This window comes from Thunnus maccoyii, chromosome 7, assembly GCF_910596095.1.
Source record: "Thunnus maccoyii chromosome 7, fThuMac1.1, whole genome shotgun sequence".
NCBI lineage: Eukaryota > Metazoa > Chordata > Actinopteri > Scombriformes > Scombridae > Thunnus > Thunnus maccoyii.
In genome coordinates, this window is record NC_056539.1 from 7,619,764 (window position 1) to 7,632,109 (window position 12,346).

Here is a 12,346-nt window from a genome sequence, read left to right on the forward strand (position 1 = left end):
CAAGCTCTGAGAGAAAAGGCTTATTAATAGTCCTACAGAAACAATGCAGAATGCAAAACAGGCTGGTTTATGAGGCAGAACAGCCTTGCAAGCTCCTATTATCTGCTCTATCCAGAGGTGGTTGAGCTTTGGCCTGACATGTTGAAGACCTCAGCTCAAATCAGGTGTGCTACAGGGGCACTGTGAGCTTCATAAGCCCGATTACTGTTGACTGGCAGCTGCCTGGGTCACAGTGTGTAAGACTTCAGGGGTGTGGATAATGAGAGGAATGATAAAGCAAGTTGGGGTAGAGAACGTGTTCATCAGCAGAGGCGGGAAGGTGAGACCTGTGTACTGGAGGGCCCCACGGCACGGCGAGGAACCTTGATGTCAAAGCCACCCTTAGGATCCTTTTCCCCACGGAGGGCAGGATCGTTGTGCGGCTCCCGGCCGGTCTCCCAGTCGCAGATTGTCTTTCGGATGGCCTGGAGGACGCTGAAGTAAGAGAACAAATATGGTTATGACTAGTTGTATAAGCAGGAACGGGGTTGTGGGGCCGTCAAACATCGGCTAGGAGGTTTGGATACAAGCACAAACAGTTACGCACACAGGGATAGCTGCATTCAGCTTCCATTGTGAATAATGAATGGGATAAAGTATGCAGAACATGAAGGCTTTGCCACGAGGCCTTAACAGCTCAGTGGGGTTCAATCTATTATACACTACAGAGATTTAGCTGCACAGCAGTTTACTAGAGCTTTCAGGGAAATCTGCAGGAAAACAGATTCACAATCACATTTACAATAACCATACAGTGTCAAGCAGGAGGACATTTTCCAGTAAGTATGGTTATGAAAATACCGCAAAATACCAATTCTAATAAAATATCTTTTTATCATTCACTCCTCGGAGCCTGTAAAGGGACATAAAAGCTTGTATTCACATCTCTCACAGATAAATTAGCCTTTAAAAGTGGCAGAAATTCTGCAAAATATTCTTTAGTTGTTGACGTTTTAGGGCAAAAACAACTGTATTAATATGCACATATAGTCACACAGATTTAACAACAATGGGATTCATTATAAAATGAAACACTGTTGTCCAACACGCAAAAATATTCTAATTATTATTAATTATTGATAATCTAATATTCTAATTGTAACTACATTGTCATATTTGACTGTATTGCAACACAACATGTAAATATGTTCAGCCATCATGTCAAGGTTTTCCAAATGAATGTATATTTAATACATTGACTTTCTTTATGTAAAAGGACTTGTTTCCCCCCAAAAAACGAATGAGAATGTGGTACGGAGTGAACAAGGTATGTAGAAGTGATGTGCTGACTAGAAGGCTGATTTGTCATGTGATCTGTACCTCTGGATGACATTTTTCTTCTTCTTAATGGCCTGCCGCAGTGGGTCACGCAGAGTGACTTGAGAAAAGTCCTGCAGAGCCGAGTAGATGGTGTGACGGATGGCGTGGTTGAACACACTCTCCATGCGTCCCATCAGCACCTGCAGCCCCTTTATCATCGCCATCACCTGCCAAAAACAGAACGTTCACCGATGACGAGACTGCTAGTTGTTCAGAAATGTACGTATGTGGTCGAGTGATCGGATAATATCAAACTGAGGAGTCACCACTGACCTCCACGAGGGCAAACTTCTCCTCGCTCGTGTAGTTGTATCTGGTGGCTCTTTCGTATTCCTCAGCATTGTCAGGACACTCCTTGTTTGAGTACTTGTCTGTCGGATGAACCAGTTTCCAGGAGTACTGCGGGGAAAGTCAAAAAGTTTAAAAAATTTGATCAGACAAAATTTATTTAAAAAAATCAAGCAATCAAGGAGTGATGAGCTATTCATTAAAGCCACCGGTACAATATTTAACCTCTGCAGCTTTAATCAGTGGCAAAAAAAATTAGACAAAATAAAAATCAATACAGTCTCAACTAAATCAAAAGAAATCATTCACTCCATGTATTTTCTTCTCAGTATAATTCATCAGTCCTCACCACTTCCATGACGTGGGCGCTCCACTGGGAGAGCAGCTGCATGCCCTGCAGGGCCAAGTCAAACAGCTTCCTATACTCAGCATCTGTCTTCTGGGCTTCCTGACGCCCTGATCCGGTTACCACCTACATGGACACAAATTAACACACTTTTTCAGAACACAGAAGGCCCGCTCTATAAAATCCTGACTTACTCATAGTGCAAGTTAGATAATTAAACTATTCAGTGCCTTTAATGAAACAGACAGAGTGAGAAAACCCTGCACAAAATAGCACCATGGGAGATGTGATCATTAAAATGACTTTCCCCGTTCTAGACATTTCTGTTTCCAGCACATCAGTGATTCTGATCTGCGAGTCAGTCGGTTAAATTTCCAGTTGAACCACACTTGATTGTGACCCTTGAGCTTTGCCCTGAGCAGATGTCTTGTCCCCCCCCCCCCCCCCCACTGGGGCAGATGTCTTGGGGCAGATGCAACATCTGCTGAAATGTTTGTTACATCATCGCTGGGAATTCAAATGTCCCACACGTAAGAGGCCGCTTTTAAAGCCTACTATAGGTGATTGTGTGACAAAGCAGCCAGGTGTTGGATGTACTGTTCCCTTTTTTTTTCTCCTTTTTTTAACAAGAAAATATCTGAGTGCACATAATGTACTGATCCGCTCTTCAGCACTGTCAGCATGTGCTTGTTTTAAAGACAATCTAACACCTCACTGATAACCAATTTTCAGCAGCGGCGTACCTGGGTGTCTAATTTGAAACCTTATTACATACTAACCTCACTGTTACTGTAGCGAGCCAGCTCCGAGATGAAGCGCATATGATCCTCGCGGATCTGAATCATCTGCTCACAGATGTTGTACTGGGGGCTGCTGGATATAGATGTGCAAGTCCACCTGGGGGGTAAGACAAATGTGGATATGTTCTTGTTAAGAAAGAAGATGTGCTGACACTGATAGAAAGAAAAAACACCTGAGGATTTAAGGAGAAGAAGAAGAAGAAGCAGCAGGATGCTATTTAATCGCAAGATAAGGAAAGACGTGTTGGTTCAGTGTGGCTACACAGACAATACATGATAGTTGGATAAATTCATTGTTGTTTTTTGTCTCTCCAGGTGAGTTGTTTGTAATAATATTTTTTTGCCTAATTCTTTAAAAAGGTATGAAGTGGTTAAACAAAAGAAAAAACAAGACTTTCATTTCATTGGTAATTTGACAATCATATCAAAGATCATCTTTATTTATGAGGATATGACGGACAAATAGGTAGAAACATTCATCGTTCAACAGCCAGAAATAGTTTCAAGCTGAAATGTGGCCTTTAAAAGGACAGGTTGACAATTTATCAAGTCTGTCTTAAAACAACAGTCAGATGCCCAAATTAACATTGAAAGGTTTTTTTTTTGCTATAATCATTCCTCCTGTTCATACTGGTTATTAGAAGTTCCCTTCATGACGCACTTACAATGTAAGTGATGGGGGACAAAATCCACAGTCCTTGTTTTGAGAGAAGATATACTTAAAAGTTCATCTGCAGCTGATATGTAGTAGTAGAGGTAGATATCTTTCAATGTTATAGTCTTTTTAGTGCCAAAGTCACTCTTTTGTTTTTTGAAGAAACACAAAGAGGGAAGTTTATGCTAAAAAGACTGTCACTGTGGCAGATATCCACTTGATATGACAAACTCAGGCTGCTGAAGCTGCTGAGAGCACATTTGAAGTCGATCTTTTAACAGCCAGTATGAACAGGAGGATTACACTGTTCCTATGGACACCTGACTGTTGTTTTAAGACAGACTGGAAAAATTGTGAACCTACTCTTTGAGAGCAGGACAAGACAAAGTTTGAGCTTTATCAACATTATGATGACCACAAATCTTTTATCATTATCAATATGGATAATGCTCTAGCTTGAGTTTGAGATACTCTACATTCCACCTGAACAACAGAAAATGATTGATGGTGATTGATGATGATTTGCTCTTACCTGGATTTGTTCTCTTCAAAGTGAGCGCTGGTCTTGATGTACCTGGACAACTCAATCTGCATGTCACCGAACAGAGGAACCACCTGGAGTTGCTGTGAACACCAATGACATGAGGAATGTATGTTTAATACCATATTAAACAACAAAGTTCCAGGTCAAACTCACTGAAAAGGTGAAATGAATGAAAACAAGGACAAAAACACATTTTGGTTTCCAAAGAAGATAAATTCAGGGACTGATTAAGAGAAAAAAACCAAATGAAATGACATTAATTTCAAAGGAACACTCTGCTGTAAATCAAGCATTTAGAGTTGTAGGTGTAGGTAGGAGTTGTAAGACATAAAACTAAAACTGGAACTTGTGGTCATTAGTTTGTTTTTTTTTGTTCTATTAAATTCTGAGAAATTGCACAGGATGAATATTAAGGCCTGTCATGCAAGACTTAGCATTTCTAGAAATTCTTTCTTGGTGTGCAAAGCCTTATTTACCACAAAATGATTGTACATTTCTTTACCAAGTCATGATTTGCTGGACACCAACACTTCCTTCAGTTACTCAGCATTACTGTCAGGTTCAGGGTTATACTCCTCTAAATGGAAAATCTGGATCAACATGTAATAGTGAAGAGAGGGATTTTATGGATTCACTTCATGGCCACCAGACATTAGGTACACCCTGGGGTTACTGAGGATTCATATCATTTAAGAGGCAATTATAATCAAAAATCTCATTACATGGAGATTATAGTTTTTGCACGAAATACAGTAATGACCAAATGTGTCTAATGGTACTTGAGAAACACGGACATTTAGTGTTCTCATTCCCTTTTTTCTTTCTTTGCTGCATTATGGCTTCTTTAGTATCTCTCTTATTATTTGTATTATGATTATACTGCAATGTACTGTAATGTCATTAATTACACATGAACACATATATTTACCACATGTATACACCTCCATACCTTAAAAAACTTGTCTATCTTGGTGAGGTTAATTCTCTTCTTGGCATCTAGTTTGTAGATGTTGCTGCTGTTTCCGTCCATGAGGTACAAGCCAAAACCCATTACCTAAGAAGTGGAACAGTGGTTATATATAGGATGTCCATTACTGCCAACAATACTCTGGTAAATTGTTTAGAATGAGCAGGATCACACAGGCAATCATTAGCCAATCCACACTGGCAGGTGTGGGGCTTACTTACTTTGAGCAGCATGTGCTTCTCACTGGGAGTGAGGTACATCTTGTTCTCGTAGTAATCGACACACAGGTTGACAATGTCGGCCAGCAGCTCTTCGTATCCATTAATCACTTCCAGCTGCTGCTGCAAAGACTGGCAGACGGTACAGAACAGACAATTAAATGGTAAATCATAACACAACCAATCATTTGGTTTCAATCGATTCATTCCCCATTTTAATGTTCTGTACATTTACTTGCAAGTGTTTTAGGTTAAATGGTTTAATCATAAATGTTGAATGAACAGTGTGATACATATCTGACCAACCTGAGTGATTTTGTTGTGGTTTGCAAGGAACATGGACAGGTTCTGAGACTCCTGAATGGACGAGGGCTCAGACATTTTTCTGAGGAACTGAGCAGCACTGAACGAAGGCAAGACAGAGATTTTGTTTTAATAATTTAAAAAAAATAACACCACGCAGAATATAAGCATCTTTCATCAGTCAGTGAGGTAAAAGAGGGCAGATAAAGTATTCCTCAGGGATGCTGACTGATGCTGCCATCTAGTGTCTGGTAATTACAGTGCTAATATCTTGGGGGGGGGCAGGGGGGGTTTCATCAAAGTTTCTGAGTACCGTTTGTAGGCGGAGTGGTCATTCTTGACGCTGCATTTCATGTTCTTCAGCTCATCCAGCACAGCGAACATGTTGATGAACTTTCCCAGCGTTAGCAGGTACGCCTCGGAGACAAAGTCCTTTCTGCGCTCGGTGTGACAGAGACGACGCACCTCCCCGCAGAAACGGTCGATAGCTGTGCGCTGGAAGAGACAGAGAGGAAGAGAGAGAGAGAAGATTGTAGATTAGGTTGAGGCAGCGGTTAAGGAGAATCCCTGCTGCTGGTAAAGTGACATTACCTGGAAGTACATGAAATTCATCAGCTTGGTGACTTCAGGCTCCAGGACCTCCACTGTCTTCTCATAGATCTCCACTCTGTTGGGCTGTTCGTTGCATTTTACCTACAGAAAGAGAGAAAGACATAAAGAATTGCTAAGGTAAAGTGAACGAAAGAGAACTTTTGTTCACAGAGATATTATCACATTAAAACACACAATGGTACCAGAAAACCATGACTACCTGTGGTATCGCACGCGAGCAGCTCCTCCAGGTGTAGAGCATGATGGCGTACCCCTGCCCCTCCTCCAACATTTCATTCTAATGCAAGAAACAAAACTTAAGTTAATACTCAGTCACATAACTGTGCTGCCACCAGTAAAATGTCCAAACTGGCTCACATTTAACCCCCCCAAAAAAATCTAAAACACAAAACCACACACATACGGTAAACATGCATGCACTGTTGCTTCTTTTGTAAGTCATTTATTCCCAGTGGGTGGCAGCGAGAGCGAGTTGCTTTCAAGCCAGCCCTGCCTCCGCACAAAAAGTGCTGTTTGATTCAGACCCCCAATAATTATCCCTCACTAATTAGACACAAAGCCTCACTATTCCTGCTAGAGATGGCCCCAAAAGCATCCGTTTGTCCTCGGGCCATTTGAGAGTCTCGCTCCTGGCCCCAGATCCTATGAGCTGCCTGCTAAACAATGCCAAATGCTCTGGTGGGACAGGCAAGTCCCTTACCAGGCCTCGTTTTCAACGAGCCTTTGACCCCATTCTGGTGAATTTATTCTCTCCATCAAGTCATTACTGAGGTGAGAGAGACAACTGACACTCGAGAGGAAGCGCTAATCAGTCACTTCTCATATATGCGACCCTGCTACTGTACCATGCTGGAGTGGACGGTGGCCTGCTCGATGTATCTGGCGATGCCTGTGACGAACGCATTTCGGTCCTCAAAGTTGGTGTTGAAGTTGGGCTGTGGGAAGAAAAATGACGTTTATGTAAATGACAGTGGTACAGATATTAAGCATATAACAGATGAAATATAGTAATGCTTACATTAATGCTACAAGTGATGCCAAAAATATAACACATGATTATAATACTATGCTCATATCTTTTTAATGTTGCCTATCCAAATATTTGCATTCATTGTTTCTTGCTTTAAGAATCTAGCATGGAGATGATGGGTGTTAACTAATTGAACAGTTGTTCATAATGAAACTGCTGTATCGAGAGTCAGTTCGAAAAGAAAAACAATGTCTCTGACTAGAACAATCATTATGAAATAATTGCATGCCCCAGAGGAAGTGTGCTCTACAAGTCTGCATGGATGAGAGGTTGGACAGCTGCAAAACACAGCCATCAGAACTGACCTGGTACATGACCGAGGAGGGGAGAGGCTCGATGCATGGCTGCTGGTCCGGGAGTGGCAGCTCCTCCAGCAGGTCCACGTTGGAGAGAGCATCCTCTAAGGTCACAGTGGACGTCATGCTGCTGAAAAGGTCAAAAAAAAGAATCATGTTTACAACTTTTGTCGCAAAACGCAGGACCTACAGTTCATGTAATACTATAGAGCAGAAGAGTTCATGCCATACCACAAATATGAATAGTGTTCATCCTCTGGGTACCATGAATGTCTGTACAAAACTTAATGGCAATCCATTCAGTCATTTTTGAAATATTGATGAATAATCACCATATCATTTTGGTTAAATAAACAATTGAGATATAGCAATAGAGATCCAATGTTACTATCCAGTAGAGTAGAGGGATATCTTACAATATGGATAAAAACCTCCAGTATCATGTTTCATCTTTTCAGGAGGGCTGATAAAACAAACTCTTCCTTAGAAATTAACTGAGTTGGAGATGTTAGTGGATTAAAGGCAAGTTAGGCAAGGACATGGGACTTCAGCTCCCTATACTACGACTTTAGTAGTCGTTCTTGAAATATTTCAGTCTGGATGTTGGTGGCCAACCAACCAACCGACACAGATGAAATCCCTTGAGCCAGGCCGCTAGCACGCCTAAAAACAGCATAATGCATTTTTTTGGTTTGATAATATGAGACAGTGTAGGAGGGGGCAGAGAGACTTTTTTTGGGGGGAGAAGGAGGAGGCTCGGGTGTCAAGCATTAATCAGCCTGGAGGCAGCAGCAGAGCAGAGGATGGGTGGGGGAATTAAACTGAACTTCATGCTAAAAACCCGCCACAGACAGAACATCTTTATCTCTGAAAAATCACCCATATTCTCTGCACTGTGCTCATGTACAGACAAGCATGTCAAGAAACTGCTCAATGTACAGTTATTAGTGTGAATATGACAGGAATTTCCCCAAAAGTCATGAGTATGATTGTGTCATCAATTTGTATACTAAATGCTAATAAACCGATAAACCATTTCAGAGCAGGAATGATGGTGAAGAGTCACTCTTCAGTTCTTTAGGGAAAACCCTGATTACAGCAATTAAATCACTGAAAAAAAACACCTTTCTCCCATTTATTAACCGCTATCAACAAGATCATGTTTGAAGTCAATAAAAATCAGTTAAATGCGAAAAGATTAGCGCAGTATCAGTCAGAGGCGTGGTATGCTTTGGTTTGCATTCTCACGCTGCTGCTGCTGACTGCTGACAATCAAAAAACCTATTGCTATCAGAACTGACAGTGAGTCAAACAATCCACAGTGACTATCCACCGACACAAAAGCCTGGCAGTCACTGCGTGCACAGACCCGGGGTCAGAGGAGGTCACTGACCTCCTGCTCTGTAGATGGAAGTACGGCACAGAGCACAAAGAGGAGAAAGGATCCATATAATTGAAGAACTACTACAGGATACTGCATTTTAAAATTCAGCCTAATATTACACCTGACACACTGACAAAGTGGCTTTCATGTCTCTTATAAAACATTCACAGCAGATTACTTGTACAGGAGGTCATCTGAGAAAAGAAATGACAGTTGCCATGGTACTTTCAGTTTGGAGATTGCAATGGCAAATACAGAGTCTCAGTCCCACCCATGTGACTCAAGGGATGTGGCTGTTGAATAATCACTGCATCATTTTGTTTAAATAAACAACTGAGATATAACAATAGAGATCCAATTTTTACTATCCAGTAGAGTAGAGGGATATCTTATAATATGCATATAAAAAACTCCAGTATCATGTTTCAGCTTTTCAGCAAGGCTGATAAAAACAAAGTCTTCCTTAGAAATAAATTGAGTGAGAGATGTTAGTGGAACAAAGGCCAGCTAGGTGAGGACATGGGACTTCAGCTCCTTATAATATAACGTTAGTAGATTTTATGCAAAGAATACAGAAGACAGTAACTGCAAGCCCGAGCGTGCAATCTACAAAGATCTCTACAAAGTGCACAGTGACCACAGCAAACTGCATCCCATTACAAAAGCAGCTGTAAGCTTTTGATGATGAAAATGAACCTTTACCTCTACCTTTAGGACCTCCATGCATTAATGAGATTACATAAATTAAGTTATTTCAAATGCCAAAAAGATGTATAGTCAAATTAGTTAGTCAAGTTACTTTTTGAGAGACTAATAGTTTCACATGATTTCACTGATCTACCAGTGGCTGTGGCAGAGAAGAAGAAGGCTGCAAGCTAGTGAACATGGATGTAAACAATGTAGGATTTAAAATACTTTTTTTTTTTTTTTTTTAAATTGGCAAAAAAATCCACGGGGTACCTTTAAGGGCATTTCTTAGTACATTAGGCCATGTTACATTAAATGTATAATTCTGAAAATGACTTTTTAATAGTACAACACCATTCCATCATTTTTTTAAAGCACAAGAAGGTCTACTGGGGGTCAATAAAGCATCTTGCTCTGAACAACAGTATCATATACCTGACAAGTAGATTTATCACCTCATAAACGTATAAACAATGAAATGCAGTTCCTATTTTGGACAATGACACATTATTCCAGCGTGATGAACTTGAAATGACACAATGACTGTACATATTGGGTGAAAAGTGTAGGAACTGCAACCTTTTTAATACATGTCACAGTTCCTCCACTGTTCACTCAATAACCTTTAAATTAAAGCTGTAAGTCAGAACTTGATCCTCATAGTGCTGCATTTCATATCCAATGTGTTGGAGTACAAAGCCAACGAAACTAAAACCGTGTCATAATAAACTTAGAGAGTAAATATAGCTGTGGTTAATTGCAAAATGCAGCTTATGAAAGAGGGAAGGAAGTCAAATGGGAAGATCTATGTAAAGCGGTACTCAGAGTGGGCTATGTCTCATTAATGACTTAGCCAAACATCTTTTTTTAGGTTGCCAAACTGAACGGCAAACAGTCAAGCAAGCAGCATGGAAGACTGCAGATCAGTCATCTCAGCAACAAAACAGGGAAGTATGAGTCCCAGACAATGAGAGCATGTGATGTGGGGTCTTCTTCACGACAGGGGAAGGACTGAAAAACTGACGTCCAAGAAACTGAAAGTAGCCGATGAGATATAAAATAAATGTTGTGCTTGGATACTGTTTGTCAGAAAATACACAGAAAATAAAATACATACAGTAGATTTGACGAAAGGTCTTACCGCAGCAAGGACAACTATTGTTGAGCCTTTCGGTTTTCTTTAACTGAACAAAGAAACCACGTCCATTATCAAAAAAAAAGGGAACCCTGGTGGCTTTTGCTTTAGAGCACAGTTCCTCTTAAGACTGCAGCCTCTCGAGCTGTCTCCTCTTGTAAAACTAAGAGCCAGACAAGAGACAAATTAGAAAAGTCATGCCTCTTAAAAGAGTTAATTTAGCCTGCCAGGTTGTTGGCCATTACGCCCACTGCTGAAGTTGCACACCATGTGTTTGTTGCGCTCCCTCAGTAATTACACGGTAAGGAGCTTAAACCAGCCTCAAGTAGGTAACCTAGGTGTGCGAAGCGGAGGGCATACACAAGGCACCACCACACAACAGTAACAATGATACCACTAATAGTTGATTTAAGCTTCTTGTCACTTGTGTGAAATCACACAGTTTTATCAGACAAGATAAAATTACAAAATTGACCAAGAGACATAAAGTAAAGTCAGATGAGTGACGAGACTACTGTCTGCCATATGAAACTGCCACTCTATGTGGTAGAATTATGTAGGGCTGCAACTAACAATTTTCATTATTGATTCATCTATCATTTATTTTCTCCTTTGTCTGGTCGATAAAATGTCAGAAAATGGTGAAAATGTCAGCTGTTTCATAAAGCTCAAGGTGCATCCTAAAATGTTTCATTTTGTCCTGACCAACAGCCCACAAGCCAAAGATATTCAGTTTACTGTCATAGAAGGCTAAAAAAACCCAGAAAATATTCACATTCAAGAAGCTGCAAACAGAAGATGCTTGCATTTTTGCTTTCAAAATTACAGATTTATTTTCTGTCGATTAATCGCTACAATTGTTGCAGCTGTAAAAGTATGAATGCAAACTTGTCCAAACCAACCTAAACTCTGACTGTGCAATATCCACTTTTATCTAATGAATAGCATAATAATCTGACATGGAGGTATGGTAGACAATAAAGGTCGGGAACCACTGATCTAGACTAACGAGGACATTGTTCCTTAAGACGTGCTGCTGTTTAGTCTTTCAAATGTCCTTTTTTCTATGCTGTCAGTGACACAAATAGAACTCCATTCACCTTCATTGTAGTAGAGTGGCAGCAGGAATGTTAAAGACCGATAGCTCAAAACCTCTGAACCTATCAGCATGGCTGGATATCCTCACAAGTACGAAGAAAATATGGGGTTTTTGTCATTTGTGTAACTGACCTTTTAAAAAGGTAGATACTGTAGGAAAACAGCAGTCACGCAGCATTCTTTTCAAAAAAGGAAACGTCAAACTGTAGTACAGTATGACTTGCACCTGCGTCATGTCTGACAGGGCTGAATAATTTGACACTTTAGCAGGTTCTGCTACAAACAAATACCAGCACATCACACATTCATAGGTCCTTTCACATCTGAAGATGCAGAGGAAGCCACACATACAATACAGTCCTTTCAAGTGAGAAACAGAAGCAACAGCCACAAGCTGCACAACATTTAGCTTTCCTCAGAAGGTGGCAAATAATTGCACCGAAAAACACAAAACGTGACTTCATCAGCTAGTTGCCGTGTGCCAGCCACACAGTCCTCTGAAGAAGTTTGTTTGTTTATTTAGACCGAGGTGTGATAATAATTTTAACACCCTGACTTTAAACACGCATTTAGGAGGATGTCGCATCATAGTTACTTCCCTATCAAAGCAAAATAAATCCAGAT

General features: G+C 40.5%; 1 protein-coding gene across 2 annotated transcripts in view; it reads right to left on the reverse strand.

The window, feature by feature from the left end:
- Window positions 1–12,346, reverse strand: part of cyfip1 (cytoplasmic FMR1 interacting protein 1) — a 28,793-nt gene that overhangs the window by 14,722 nt on the left and 1,725 nt on the right. The window contains exons 2-15 of one of the 2 annotated variants that reach the window (XM_042415982.1): window positions 7,428–7,545; window positions 6,938–7,027; window positions 6,292–6,369; window positions 6,072–6,173; window positions 5,794–5,975; window positions 5,484–5,580; window positions 5,181–5,309; window positions 4,942–5,046; window positions 3,981–4,072; window positions 2,773–2,890; window positions 1,997–2,119; window positions 1,633–1,758; window positions 1,360–1,526; window positions 327–474 (exon numbers count right to left, since the gene is read on the reverse strand). In XM_042415982.1, coding sequence (XP_042271916.1) covers window positions 327–474; window positions 1,360–1,526; window positions 1,633–1,758; window positions 1,997–2,119; window positions 2,773–2,890; window positions 3,981–4,072; window positions 4,942–5,046; window positions 5,181–5,309; window positions 5,484–5,580; window positions 5,794–5,975; window positions 6,072–6,173; window positions 6,292–6,369; window positions 6,938–7,027; window positions 7,428–7,544 — 1,674 coding nt within the window. In that variant the 5' untranslated portion in view covers window position 7,545. Of the gene's footprint in view, window positions 1–326; window positions 475–1,359; window positions 1,527–1,632; window positions 1,759–1,996; window positions 2,120–2,772; window positions 2,891–3,980; window positions 4,073–4,941; window positions 5,047–5,180; window positions 5,310–5,483; window positions 5,581–5,793; window positions 5,976–6,071; window positions 6,174–6,291; window positions 6,370–6,937; window positions 7,028–7,427; window positions 7,549–12,346 lie in introns of both variants that reach the window. The other variant, XM_042415981.1, reaches the window with a different exon arrangement.